Genomic DNA, 14,721 nt, shown 5'->3' with positions numbered 1-14,721 from the left:
TGGAGCATAGAACACATAGTACGTGAAAATTTATTAAATGATCGTTAGCAGCTGTGTCACGCTCAAGTGCAATTGCTTTTTATTTTTAAACGGAATAATGAAGTTTCTCCATCAGCTGAAAGCAGTACTATATACGAAATGTCCCAGAGGCACCCCCATGAACGCTAAAGTTTCTTGAAATTTCATTTTAAATAAACTGAGTTCTTGTGGGTTACGCTCCTTAAGAAAAGCAGAGGTAGATATGCAAGGCAAGAAACATAGATAGCTCTGTTGAGCCAATACAGCTCATGAGTTGTGGCCAGCACTATGTATCCCATTTCCACCAAAAAACGTTCTAAACCTTGCTATCCTACATGTTATTGACAATTTGTTTTAGTTAATCTTGCTTGTGCCAGTTCTCCTGAAATATTTGGAGCTGGAGGGACTTCACAAACTAGTCAAATGTCAGACTGAAAAACCAAGCTGTTGTTGCTGAATTAAGAATGTTGCACCCTCTAATTCTAACAGCTGTGAGCTTTAGAGCAGTTTATGTATTTTATCTGAATCCAATGTTTTTTAAATAAAAAAAAAGAAAGTAAACATAGAAGGAACTCCTCATGTATCTGTAGTCATAGTGGAAAGATTTATTGTTTGGGTAACGTATGACATTTTGCAAGTCTCTGTTTCTTCAGAGTTGTCCTGTCCGGGACATTTAATCAACTGTTAAAGAGCATAAGAAAGAAGGGTGAAGAATCTGCTGCCAGGTTTTTATTTCTTCTTACACATGTGTTCAACATGTAAAACACTCCTGCACTCGTCGTGAGGATGATGACCATTTTAAAGAATGTTCTTCTTTGCTAGAAATGATACTGTGGTTTATAAATAACAGTGAGGGAAGATGAATTAGTGGGATATCTTAAAAATAAAGCTCTTCATTGGAGCTGATAAAGTGGAGTTCACCCTTAAAATATCCAAGGACTCCATTGAAGCATTTTTCAGTGTTGTTGTACTACTATGGTGTCTCTTGGTACCCAGTAAAATGGTTTGTTTTCTGAGAGAGAAAGCTCCTCTGTTCTGTGCTCCTGTTGGCTTTTCTTTCCTTCTCAGTGCAAGGAGATGTAGGTGTGTTATTCTAAATAAAGCTTGTGCATCTTCATAGGTATTTGTAATAAATGTCACAGATATGTAATTGCCAGCTTTCGCTACCAGTTTTGTATCCTTCAAAGAGAAAAGCAAGCTCCTTAGCTGTGGAACTGCTGTTGCAGATGTATAGGCTCCAGTTCTGGACTGCGGTGTCTCCCTGGAGGGGTAACTTCATCACGTTTCTATAGGTCGCGTGCTGCATGCATGGGTCAGGAGAAACGTCTCTAGCAAGTGGCTGGCATTGTGTCACTGCTCTGCAGTGAAAGAGGTTTGAATAGACTTTTTTTTTTTTTTTTTTAAAGAACAGATCTTGGATTGCTTTTAAATGATGGACTAGCATGCACCTGGGTTGCACAGAAGTGACTTTTTTTTTTCAGAGGATGGTCCATCATGCCTTTTTAAAGTTACCCCACTCTGAAGTTATTCCCACATTTCTGTATCTGTAGTTTTCACTCCCTTAAAATCAGCACAGAACTGATTTTTGCCTTGCACAGAAATGCAGAATTTCTGGAAGCTTAGCTTTCACCAATCCTTAGCCAAGAAAAGACTTGCTGGCAAATTAATTTAGATGGGATTTTTTAAAAAAGCGTTTAATGGACTGAAGCCTGAATTCCTATTGAATGTTAATGGGAGTGGAGGCTTAGCACCTTAGATCTTTGAGATTGCTGAAGTCCAGGGTGTTTGCTGGAGGGAATTAAGTGGAGTATGGATATATACACGCTCATATGATGCCAGAAGGAACTGATGAAAATGGGGTGTGGCCCTAATTTTACAGATAAATCGGGGTTTCCATATTCCTTTGCCAAAAGAGAGAGCGAGTGTGTGCTGGTGTTACGAAACGAACGTGTTCCTGTGCGTGCTGAGGAGCCATGCGGGCGTGAGGGTAAAGCCTGGCAGAATGGCAAAATTAAAACGCTCTTCATCGTATGCTTTCCTGAGGGGCTGTGCAGCCATAGTAGTAAGTTTTGGCTTTCCTATGGGTTGGGTAAGAAATGGGTGTAACAGAGCTGCTCATTTGAAGAGACTCTGGAAACACATAATCAGTGAAGAATCCTGTTGTGTTCTTGGGGGACACGAAACACCCTGACGGCTTGCCATACCCTGTCAATCTACGTATAGCAAGCTGCAGAGCTGAGGCTAAGGTAGGATTCATCCTGGCTCACTAACAGCTGAGCTTAAGACCTTTGAAATGGGAAGTTACAGTAAATGGTAGTTTTGGAATTTCTCCATGGTATGTAGATGTAGACAGCTAAGCCAATACCATCCTTGCTAAATCAAGTCTTGCATAAAGAGTTGTGATACGCTCGAGTCAGACTTTCTGCTGGCAGTGCTGTAGACAGACTTTTTCCAGATAAGGGCTTGTCTTCATTAGCAAATTAGGTCACTAACTCAACTCTTCCTTCCAAACTAAAAACATTGCAGACAAGGACAAGTTGCGTTTACCACTGTGTCAGCTGGCTGTAGCTAAACCCTAATTCACGTACTGTAACTTAGTTTTTCAGTAAAGTTCTTTGTATCATGTGCTTACAACTTTGAGGACAAGCTTATTATACTGCTTATACTGCATGGCAGTCCTCAGTATCTAACACAGCAGGTAACAGCAGAAGATAGCTTCACATTTCAGTTTTTGTAGTTCAGATGCTTTCTCAAAGCTTGGTCTGAAGCCTGGTGTTTGCCCTACTACTGACTTCACTGGAAGCTGAATCAGACCTATATAACTCACCTTTAAAGGCTACTTTCAGAATTACGGGAGGTAAAACCTGGATTAAGTCTTGCCCTGGAGGGGGCTTTTGTTGGTTTGTTTTGTTTAATCCCACGAGACGCTGCTGATTTAAAAAATTTGGCTTGCTTTACTTTGTCATTCTGAACGGGACCAAATTCTATTTGATCTTCCTCTATCTATGTAAAAACAGAGCTTTAGACTTTAATGGTACACCTCTGTTTAGATGTACAGCAAAAGATGTATAAATTCATTCTTTATCCACTGCTTCCCTCCATCAGCAGAGCATAGCAGGAACTCCAGGCTCTACGGCTACAAATCCAGTGGCTCACCTGAAAGCAAGCATGTGGCTTTGCTCTTGGCTTGCTCATTTGCAAGCATAGAAGTTAGCATCTCATGCTTTCAGGGCATGCTGTAAATACCGCTTTCAGGCCCAGCATTCGGTGCCCTCATTGCTTGGAATTGTCGTCTTCCTTGAATACTTTCTGTGTTATCACTAGGAGCCTGCTTGGCAGACAGCTCCACAAATGGAGGACTGTCTGTGATTTGCCTTGAGTTTGTTGCTGAAATTCCTTCTCAGAAGCTTATGTCAAATGACAGCCTTTTTCTCAGGATAGGGTCATATAGTGTTTCCTCAGTGTAGTTATTCTTTATTTTTGGTTCCTGTTCTTTCTCTCATAATGGAAAATCTGTAACAGGTGGCCACAGGCACACCAGACTTTCATGCTTGGGAGCATAAAGGACCATATGCTGTATGATGGCATGTATGGAGATAATAAGTTGTAGGAATAGGCAACCAGCTTCTATGAAAAATAAGAGCTGACCTGAAGTTTCGATTCAAACTTGGTTAAACTAAAACTTTCTCTGTTCTCCACTGTGCTTGGTTGTTTTTCTGTTTTCCTGCCTACTAGCTGGTTTCAGCTGGAAGTGAATTTTTTTCAATTTGTGAGGAGGAATGCTCTGACATTTTTACCAGCCACCCTGGGTGAGATCCGGGACCCTTGAAGTCAGTTGGACTTTTGCCATTGGCTTTAATGTGGCCAGAATTTCACTGCATGAGAACTGTTTTGCTTGATTCTGGATAGGGTATGTCAGAAAATAACAGGAATCTTCAAGATGGGGGCTTTGTGTGAGATTTTGCACCACATGCTTTCTTGGTCTAAAAGTGGTCACTTTTCTTCCAGAAGACAGGATGATGCTTTTCCAGCATGAACCTTCTCTTTAATATTCCCACGTTAGTGGTGATTTGCTATTGACCTTTAGTTTCCTTTTGTTAGACAATTTGCAGTTAAAGAGTTTAAATTCTCTTTGGAAGAGCCTGTTTGTGAATATACGAGATAACAAAAATAATGTTGGTTTAAGCTGAATTCAGCCCATGCTGTACAGCACTATTTACCCAGAGGTTGTACCACTCATCCTTCAGCCCCAAACTGAAGTCTATTATCTAAGCTGGCATCAGGTGCTATAGACACTGGATTTCCCTATTTCCCAGTAAGCTAAGCTGACTTTTAATTCCTTATTCTGGGTCTTGGCCAAGATGAGATTTTGTGTGTTTTGTTTTGTTTTGTTTTTCAGAGGCTGCTTAATGTCAGTCTCTAGTTTGTAAGGAAGAGAGAGGTGGGTTTTATGAATATGTTAAAAGTATTGCTGATCTGAACATAGGCAAGAAATAACATTGTGTTGGTCAGAAAATACTCTTCATAAAGATCTTACAGATACTGTTGCCTGCTTAAAGGTATGCCAGAACTGTTTGTGTGAAAAAAGTAGAAGCGAAACTGGGTTAGCCCAGATTAGTTATCGGAAACCTAACCTGTTTTTTTTGGTTTTGTTCCCCCCCCCCCGATGGTGGGACAAGTTCATTTAGCAGTTGATGATCTTGCACGCTTTTCCACTCACACAAGTGCAGTCAGAAATGCTGTGAGAAGATTACTGTTAAGGTCAGAACAAGTAATATGGAATTTGTGTGCAGACAGGGTATTTTGAGGGAGTTAGGGGGAGAAAAAACATTATTAAAGGATGCATACAATGGAAAGGATGTATATATGTTGCATACAAGGAAAACTTGTCAAGTCACTTTGTCTCACTGTAGTCTTTTATTTAAAGAGTTCTGTAATTACAGGCTGATAATTTCTTCCTGAAATACATATTAATTAGATCTGGATCTGATCACAGGCTTGATGCCAGTTTGAAAAATCTTTTCATTTAGAACTCTCATCCTTTGCAAAAAAATCACCACAAAACACAGCTTTTCACCGTAAATAACTTCAGTCTGTACACAAGGCCTTGTACTTGTCCGTCAGTACTACCATCTTTTTTTACGTTTATTAAAAAAAAAAAGAAGTCAGATTTGGTGTTTGCAAAAGCAGCAATTGCTCAGAATATCTTGTAATGACTGCCCGTGGACTGGAGGGGAGGGAAGAGAGTTGAAATGGAAAATGAATTAGATTCTTAGGCTGTGGAAGGGGGAACATTCCTGCACAGAGAAGCGACTCTGGAGATAAGTTTTAATTTCCTGAGCTCCCGTCTCTATATAGGAACATTGAAAGACTTCCTTCCTGATAACCAAGTCAAGCCAGGGGCTATATTAAACGATGTGTTTCTGTATATAATTGCGTGCTTGTATATGTATTTGCATACTTGCAGTATAAATACAAATAGTGTACCTATAATGATAGCAGTCAACTTTTAAAGTGTGTTGCATGTATTCAAGGTCTGGCATATACACTGCGCCTGAGATGTTGTAATAGATCAATATCTATTTAGACTTGTATAAAGGATCTGTTTCATACTTTGTCTCTACTTAGAAAACAAAAGCCAACCAAAAATAAAAATGAAAAAAACTTGTTTTGCAGTTTTAAGAGGATCTGGGTTATGGTGCACCTTTAAGAATGATCAACTCGCTGAGGTAGATGTGTTACAGATTTCTAAAGCATATGTCTCCCGTATATGCAATATTGTTATAACCATTTCTGTCTTACTAAGGTCTCATCGTTCTGTGATTACTTAGGGAAAACCATGAAGCTCACTATGAGTGATATATTAGTAAGCATTTCAGGAACAAATGTTAGGAGACTTTTTGGTTGTTTATTTGTCTACAGTAGGCACAAAGCATTTACAAAAAAAAGTATAGGTCACCCCAAACTCTGCAAGTATATTTGCAAAAATATTTTTCAGAGCCTTAGATTGTGTTTCATTTTAGCAATTTTAGTTTCTAGTAAAACCGTTTTAATTTGCTGTTCCCATCTTTGGTTCTTTTTTTTTTTTTTTTAAATGAATCCCAGTTTTTCTTTCTATATTATAGGACCTTGGGATAAAACTGTAAGTCTAAATAAGTAATACCGTGCTAAGCAGAGCCACGGTATAACTTGCTTTGTGAAGCACAGATTTACTTGAATTACAGACCATTGTCTGGATATCCCAAACTGTAAAATAAAATTACTTACATCCCTCATTGCAGTTTGTACAACAGCATCAGAATTAAAGGTATTACTGAGCTGTTTTATGTTTATCAGTTAACCTACTGTAATGTCAGATACTTCACTAAGTTGCTATGAGCTTTTAGTATTATAGGTTTTAATTCCACTTGTCAATAGCTCATTCTTATAGTTATTTTTTTTAAAATAACCATTCATAATTAAGATTTAGCCCCAGAGTATCTATTTTGTATTACAATGAGAGACTTTGTATCGGCTTAGACAATTTTAGAAAGCACCAAATGTAAATATATTGATGGTACACAAGATTGGAAAATGACTTTCAATTATTTCTAAATTGGACAAGTGTATCTACTGTATAAATGGAACTTTATAGACTATGTAGTTGTTTAACTTTTTCTGTAGAACAACTTTGGAAAAAGGGAAAAAAGCCGTGAACTTAAAGAGATTCTGATGGTGTTAAAGTGTTGCCAAGCAAACCGTAAAAGATAAGTCAAACTGTAATTCTATAGAAAAGCTATGAAATACTTCTACATATGTGCTGTAGTTGTTTTGGGGTTCCTGAAGCTGCTTGTGTGTAAAGTCAGCTGTGGAAATAGCTAGCTAGCTAAAAGCTATGATTCCTGCAGCTTGACTGTTGTGGGGAGATTTTTTTCTGTGACAACAGTGGTAAAGTGGAACATCTGAAAGATATGTTCCATGCAAAATGGATCTTCACACACATTTATTTTGACATTTAGGTTTGATTTGAGAGAGAGAGAAGATTCTGAAATAGCCATTCACAGATGGCTTGTGCTGGTTTTATTTTTTTATATGCTTCTCTCTGTTTTTGGTTTGGGGTGGATTTTGTTGCATGTGTTTGCAGACTTGTCAATCCCCCTCTTCCCCCAGATCACATGTTTAATTTTTTATGACTTGATTTTTTGTCCTGGTTTCCAGAAGCTGTTGTTTAAAAAACAAGAAGAAAAAAAAAGGGAAAAAACAACCCCACCCCAACAACAAAACACCCCAAACCAGCCAAACAAAAAAAACCCCCTCACCCCCCCCCCCCTCCAATCACCACCTGAAAGTATAGCTTCCTATGACAAAAGTTTTTGTGGCAGTGAGTGAGAATTAGTGTATCTTTTTTTTTTACTTTGATAATACAGTGGAAAATTTTTCAGGAAGCACCACATTCTCCCATCTTTACACCTTCAGCCATGAGTAGCTGTGGGGAGTCCAGAGGGCCATGTACTCTCAAGTGGGGGAGTGTGGCTGGCAAAACCTGGTGCGTGTTCAGCTCCATGGGTGAAATGCAGATGTTGTGTATCTGGCCACCCTTCCACAGGGCTGGACTCGACCTCTGTAGCCTTTACTGATGGGAATATCCTTTCCAGGTGGAAGTCAGAAGTAAATTGTCAGAGCCTGTCTGTTTTCTTTTGAAGGTATTGAGTGAAAGCCATTGTCAATAAATTGTGGTTGTGGAACGTGCCTGAGAAGCAGGTCCATCTGTGTGTGAGGAATAAAAACTCTAAGTGGCGCTGGTAATCTCTTTGTGAAATGTCGGTGCGAAATATCCCAATATTCCAACTGTAATTATGAAATGAATATTCAATGTATTCAGTTATTTTTCTTTAAGGAAACCAGATGTTGAGCTTGCACTGAATGCCATCAGTGATACATCTCATTTGTTTTGTTTTTAATCCCAGAAGAAGTTAGCTGTATACAACAAGATGCAGGAGTCTCTGGAAGTGACCCTTCCCAGCAAGCAAGAGGAGGATGAGAAAGACCAGCCTGCCGAGATGGAGTACCTTAACTCTCGCTGCGTCCTTTTCACTTACTTCCAGGGAGACATTGGTTCAGTAGTGGATGAACACTTTTCAAGAGCTTTGAGCCAAGCCAGTAGCTTCAATCCAGAAACTGCCCTTACCAAGAGCAAAGCAGGGCTAAGTCCTCTGTGGAGAGGTAAGAGGAGCAGTAACGTGCTCTCTGCGGTATGGCTTACTCGGTCTGTGTTGCGGTAACACATATTGCATTGCAGCTGAAATGTTGCTCTGTGGAGGTGAAAAAATTCCCCTCAAATCTGAAAGAACTGAGGAGCTTCTTGGGGTTGAGTGATCTGAAGTGTAAAAGGGGGAAAGAGGTGCCAAGGACACAGAAGAAGCAGTCGTCTCCCTCTCCCTCTCTGCCATAGTCTGCAGCTCTGCTGAGGCCTGGAAGGAACGGGGCAGAGCTCAAGTGGCTTCACAAATGTCTGCTGCAAGGTTGCGGGCTTATTTTTAAGCCCCGAGTGTGAAACTTGGCCTGTGAGGCAAGAGCAAAGCTGTTTGGGATGCTAGCCTTGGACATGAGGAGACCCGAGCAGCCTTCTCGGGTAACTTTGCCAGGCAATTAACTGGACATGAGGAGACCCATGCAGCCTTCTTTGGTGACTTTGCCAGGCAATTAAGATTTGTCTATGGCTGCTTTCCAGGTAGGGAGGAGCCAGCACAGGGTGGAACAGGCTCGGATGCAAGCCCTGGCCCACGTGGCTGCAGCTGTGTGGTGCATTGCAGCCTGCCCATGGGCAGAGCTCACGGGAGAGATACGGCCGTCATCACTGGCTTCCCATATGTAAGATGGGTTTATTACGCCGCTTCCAAGCAGGGAGTGGAAACATGGTGGGTGGGTACTGCGAGGCATTTGCATACTGCCATAACATGTATGTCTTGTTATGCATATAAGCATGGTCAATGTAACAAAGAGCAGATCTTGCCAGATATACTAGGTAGACCTTACAGATAAGATTTCAAAAGTGGTGACTAGAGAAAGCATGCCAGTGAGACACTATCTCCATTTTGTTGGATGTGGCGGTCCAGGTAGTTTTTCAGATCTACAGCTGCGTTATTTCTGATCACATCCTTATGTGGGCTGGCAAAGGGACGCAAACTAAGTGTTGTGAGCAATGGCCTTGCATCGAGTTGAGTGAGAGATACCGTGAGGATCCTTGTAGGAGTGGCGGCGTTCATAACCAGCGATGTTGAGGTGAGAGTGTATTGATGAAAGTCACAGATAACAGAGAGAGACGGGATTTTTGGAAACCACTGTGAAGAGAAAAATAGCACAGAAGGACTTGCTTTCCAGAAGGATGATGACAAATCTGAGGAAGTTTAAGCAAAGGTCAGCACAAGTGGCTAGGGAGCTAGAGGAATTTATGGCTTGAGCCGGGACCATTAATGTTAATGGGAAATTTTCCGTTGAGTCAACTGAGAGCAGGATTGAATCTGTGCTTACTAAAAAGGAGACTGGAGCATTTATAAATGGCCCAGACAGGCTATAAATGTTTTAGAGATGGGATCAAGGCAGTCCCCAGAGACCCCATGCCTACAGCGAGCCTTCTTCCCTGAGCTCGGAGGCGTACCATGGGTGGGGTTGTGTGTCTTCTCTTTGGCCTCAGGTATGCCCTGCTGTTTTTCTCTGCCTCCCCCATGGTTGCACAGCCCTCCCCAGAGAGCCCTGCAGGGGACAGGGTGGCCTGGCATAAGGGTTCTTCAGCTATGCTGCCTCCTGACCCTGCGTGCCCTGTGCCGTCGGCAGGGAACGGAGGTCTGCGTGTCCTGAAGGTCTTCTGGGAATAAAGTAAGGGGATCTGCCCTCTGCCGTCGCTGCACCTGCTGAAGCCGTATGAAAATCCCTAGGGAGGCTGCTGGGCAGGGCTGCTTGGTTCTGTGCTGTGGACACTGAGAAAGCTGAGGGTATTTGCTTCTCCATAGAAGAGAAGCTGACAAGAGTTTTATGCGGCCCAAATGAGTTTCCGAAAGATGCCTGCTTGAAAAAAAGTGGGGAAGGAACGATACTAACACCCTGGTCTTCTGGTTCATGTACAGTTGTCAAAAATGCTGTTACAGCAAATGGATGTGAATTTGTATCCCGTTACCTAAAGAAGTTAAAGTATCATTAGCTTGAAGATCTTTTATAAATAACCTTCATGGGTAGTTGGAATTTTTGTCACTAAATTACTCAAAGATAAATTTAAAAAAAAAAAGCTTTTGCATTTTGGAAGGTACAGATTTAAATGGGAAGTGTGGGCATGAACTGCCTACTCAGCTCACTGCGTTATTTCTCCTTTACCTGAAAGGAGGGATTAGTAGTGGTTTTTGGTGGTGTGGGTTGTTTTGGTTTTTTTTTTTTTGTTTTTTTTTTTATCTTGTGGGGCTTTTTTAGTGTCCTGATAGAAGAGGAAACTGTAGTTTCATCATTAATGTGATATTGTGGGTTTTTTTTGTTTCAAGGAGTGATTTTGCTTATGTATAGAAAATAGAACCTGTTGTCCTGAAAAGAGCAAGTTTTCATCTTTTGTATGTTGAAAATACTGATCAGTTTAGGCTAAAATTAACTTCAAAATGGACTTTTTAAAAAAGGTAGTTCCCTACAACTTGCTTCAGTAACATGGACTTTGAATATTCAATTGTAGGTGTAGCAACCTGAAATCTTTTGCAGGGGCTAATGAAACTAGTGATACCTTGAAACTGATATTACCTTAATGGTTATTTTTATCAACATGTTTTTCATAGCTGAAAGTGGTTTTTCTTCTTTCTTGGTGGTGGTTTTTTGTTGGTTTTTTTTTTTCCCCCCTCCTGCCTTAACTGAGAAGTAGTGTTGTACTACAGAAAATTCCATACATTGTCGTCTTTACAGCATGTGCGCTTTGGCATGTTTTCAGTGCATGTTGGCCAACCACCATGAACATTTGCATTAGTCACCACTTCGTGGTATCCGAGATGTTGCCATCACCCTGCCTCCCTGTGCTTCAAATAGGAAATTGTGGTAACTGTAGTATCTTTCTTGGCAGACAATTTTTGTTAAATGTCTCCTTCCCCACTCCTGAAAGCCTGTGGAAGCTACTCAGATTATTTTTATTTTTTTTCTTTCTCAAGGACAGTGCTGAAATGGCTGTTTCTCCATTGCCATGTCCCATAGAGGCCAGGTATCTGACATGATTGTATCTGTAAAGATAATTTCTTGTGCTCGCTGTATTAAAGGTGGGAAGGAAGGGAGACCCTTCAAACACCATGGAAATGTGTGGTGGTTGGGGGTTGTAGTTCAACACAGAGCTGCTTCTTGTTGATGGGGTTGCTGCACACTTAATACTTAGTAGCATCCTCTGTGAGCACTCAGGGTGGATGAAGTTTTCTTGCATGTTCCTATAACCTGGATGGACCCTGTGTCTCCAGTGTCATGACTTGACCTTGACCAGTGAGGTTGGCCTCTGCAGTTACACTCAGTGGTATCTTGGTGGGGGCTGGTCCACGACAGTTTCTGACAGGGGTAATGGCTTTGTGAATGGTGCACAGGTTTGAAAAATGGAGATGGCCAAATGTGTTTTCTGTGGCCTAGACCTGCACGATTGGTAAAGCCAAGCTGGTATGCAATCTGGGATGAATTCATATTGGCAAATCCAGTCATTTAAAGTGCTCTCTCCTGGTATTAAGGTTGTTCTGCAGATACTTTGTGGTTTTCTGTGCTTTTTTGAAGTGAGATGGTTTGGGTTTAGGGCTTTTCCATGCAGATAACAGCCAGATAGTTTCCAAAAACTCTCGATTACAGTGGTTAATTTTCCAGCATACTGGCAATGCATTGTGAAGCTGTGCTCCTCTGCTCAGCAGTGAGGAAAACAACAGACTGGACATGAAGATGCTTGGATTTGCTTTTTTCTTCAGCCCTGCTGCCAACACTGTAAGCTATGTACACTCTCCATCTCAGCCTAATCCCTTGTAACAAGGAACAATTTACAAACAAGAAACAACACCAATTTTGGAGGGGTGCCGAGTCTTCTGTAATATGCTTGAAGCTCTCTCCAGTCTTCTAGCATGAATTACAACATAAATACACTGCTAAAAAGCAACCTTTTGAAGAAAGCCATATTTGAGTACAGTTTGCTAGATAAGCTTGCAGCCTCTGAAGCAGTTTGGCACAAAAAGAAGTTCTCTACGTTTTTCCATAGTGCATTTGCAAAGTTTATTTCCAATATTGGAAGTTAATCAGGCTCAATAAACTGCCTAAATCAGAGCAAATTGATGTATGGAAAAATGTCCGTGATTTCAATATTTTAAAACAGATACATGACTGTCCTAGTGATACAGTCAGAAAACACTTTTACAGTTTTTGTTTCCATAATATTTTTGTGTAAACAAAGTTCAGAGGCAGGAGAGTTTGAAGAATCTGTTCATTCTCAATGGTGTCTTCACCCAAGTCTCATTCCAGTTGCTTATTAAACAAAGAAAAACAAAAGGTCATTTACAATTTATTTTTTTTAAATGTTATATGAGGAACAGAGGATTCCTCGCCTCATCAAATATTAAATTTCCCTGGCTTTATTTCTCCGTAGGCTATTTTTATGACTGTTCTTTCATCAGAGGTGAAGGCCTCTATTTTTATGTTTCCATCTTTGACCAAAAAAAACCCCTGTTTGAGCTGAGACATATTGCATGAAGCAGTACTTTCAAACATGAGCTGGCAAGAGGATTGTAAGAATGGAGATGCCAATACTTTCCTAAACATCAAAACCACTAACCGCTCATTCAGAAGAGGAATTTTTAGAATGTGATTTCATAATGTAGAGGTATTGGAATCTATTTAAATATAAGTTGAGCCCGAGCTGTAAGAAGCAGTGAGTCTTTTATTTCTGACACAGACTTTTTTCAGTTACATAGATGTTTCTGCTTGTCTGATCCTACTGGGTATAGGGCAACATGATATATTCTGTGAGGGACTAACATAGAATGCCTTAGATATGATCCTTATCCCATCAAAGCATGCAATTAGTTTGAGAAGATCTTGTGTTCTTCCTTTAGCCAGATGTCTCCTATTCTGCAGTGTGACCTGGTTCTCTGTCCTCAGAAGCATTTACAGCCACAACAGCTGCCTTCCTAAATGATGTGTTCTGTTCTGGTCAGAGTTAGTCTCTCCTGATCCTGAGAGAGCTGAGACTCTTCAGCCTGAAGAAGAAAAGTCCTCTTGGGGAGGATCTTGTCAATATGTATAAATACCTGATGAGAGGGAATGAAGATGGGGGAGCCAGGCTCTCTTCAGCAATACTTGCTGACAAGAGGCAATAGGCATGAATTAGAAAACAGGAGATTCCATCTGAACACAAGAAAACACTTTTTTTTCTTTTTTTCTTTCTTTTTTTTTTAAAACTGTTGAGGGTGGCTAAACACTGGAACAGGCTGCCCAGAGATGCTGTAGAGTTTGGATCTCAATCAAAATCTGACTTGACCCGGTCCTGGACAACCTGTTCCAGGTGACCCCACTTGAGCAAGGGGGTCGTGCTAGATGATCTCAAGAGGTCCTCTCCTACCTCAACTGTCCTGTGATTGTGTAACTGCCGAGGAAGCTTGAGTTCAGTGTTACAAATTTCAGAGAGCAGAAAATCATTGTTTTGTCATTAAATTTGTTGTTCAGCTTCAGTCATACTTCATTTCTCTTCTCTCTACCAGAAAGCTCAACAATTTCAAGCCAAAGGAGCAGTTTCCCAACTTCATTTTGGACCAGCTCTTATCAGCCTCCCCCTCCACCGTGCTTAAGTGGAGTACACCCTGATTTCCCCGTTACTGCACCAGGCACCTTCCCAACACCAGATCCCAGCAGCTGGCCAGGACATGGCCTTCATCAGACTGCCCCACCTCCTCCCCCTGCTGCATCTGAATCCTGGCATTACCCTTTAGCAGCATCTCAGGTGAGCCCTTCGTATGCACACATGCATGATGTGTACATGCATCGCCATCACCCTCATCCACACGTGCACCATCACCATCCCAGCTCGCACCGTGACCCCAGGTATGGGTCCCTGCTGATGCCTTCAGTCCGCACAGCCAGGATTCCTGCTCCCCAGTGCGACGTGACAAAGACAGATCCCACCGCTGTCACCAGCGCTACCTCAGCATGGGCTGGAGCCTTTCATGGAACGGTGGACATTGTGCCAAGTTTTGGGTTTGACACAGGTAAGGTGGTTCGATTGTGTCTGTGACTTGTTTTAGCAGGAAGAATTTGAGCAAAGAAGAGGACTCCCTGCAGCTGACGCAGGGTTTGTTCTCAGAGCCTTGTCCAAATATATTTCCAGGTGGGAATCTCTCCTGCAATTGCTGTCAGGGCAGATGAGCTGTGAAACATCCAGCTTTTGCTGCCTCTTGCTGAGAGACCTTTGTCTGCTTTGGTCCCATTCAAGCCAAATGACTTGTGACATGATACACATTTTTTTTGTTTAAATCTTGGGGGAAATGGTTAATTAAACTTCCATGAGGAAGCTTCCGGCTTGTTCAGCTAGTTCATATGTGCATTCACCAAAATATAGCTCCAATGAGGACTGAATTCATAACTTGTCAGTACGTGAAGATTGCATCTTGCTCATCTAAATTGGAACAGATCAGCATTTCCTTCCTGTGTAGTATCCAGGCGTCACATGGAGAGTAAAGATGCTGGCTGAGC

At 41.4% G+C, this 14,721-nt stretch overlaps 1 protein-coding gene across 4 annotated transcripts in view; it reads left to right on the top strand.

Moving 5' to 3' along the window:
* The window catches only part of VGLL3 (vestigial like family member 3), a 28,294-nt gene that overhangs the window by 1,594 nt on the left and 11,979 nt on the right, over positions 1 to 14,721 (top strand). For 2 of the 4 annotated variants that reach the window (XM_069785398.1, XM_069785400.1), the window contains exons 2-3: positions 7,968 to 8,220; positions 13,734 to 14,237. In XM_069785398.1, coding sequence (XP_069641499.1) covers positions 7,968 to 8,220; positions 13,734 to 14,237 — 757 coding nt within the window. Of the gene's footprint in view, positions 1 to 7,964; positions 8,221 to 13,733; positions 14,238 to 14,721 lie in introns of all 4 variants that reach the window. The other 2 variants (XM_069785397.1, XM_069785399.1) reach the window with 1 other exon arrangement.

Source organism: Haliaeetus albicilla, chromosome 6 (genome assembly GCF_947461875.1).
Source record: "Haliaeetus albicilla chromosome 6, bHalAlb1.1, whole genome shotgun sequence".
In the NCBI taxonomy this organism is placed as follows: domain Eukaryota; kingdom Metazoa; phylum Chordata; class Aves; order Accipitriformes; family Accipitridae; genus Haliaeetus; species Haliaeetus albicilla.
Note: the sequence above shows the minus strand (reverse complement) of the source record. Positions and strands in the feature narration are given on the sequence as shown.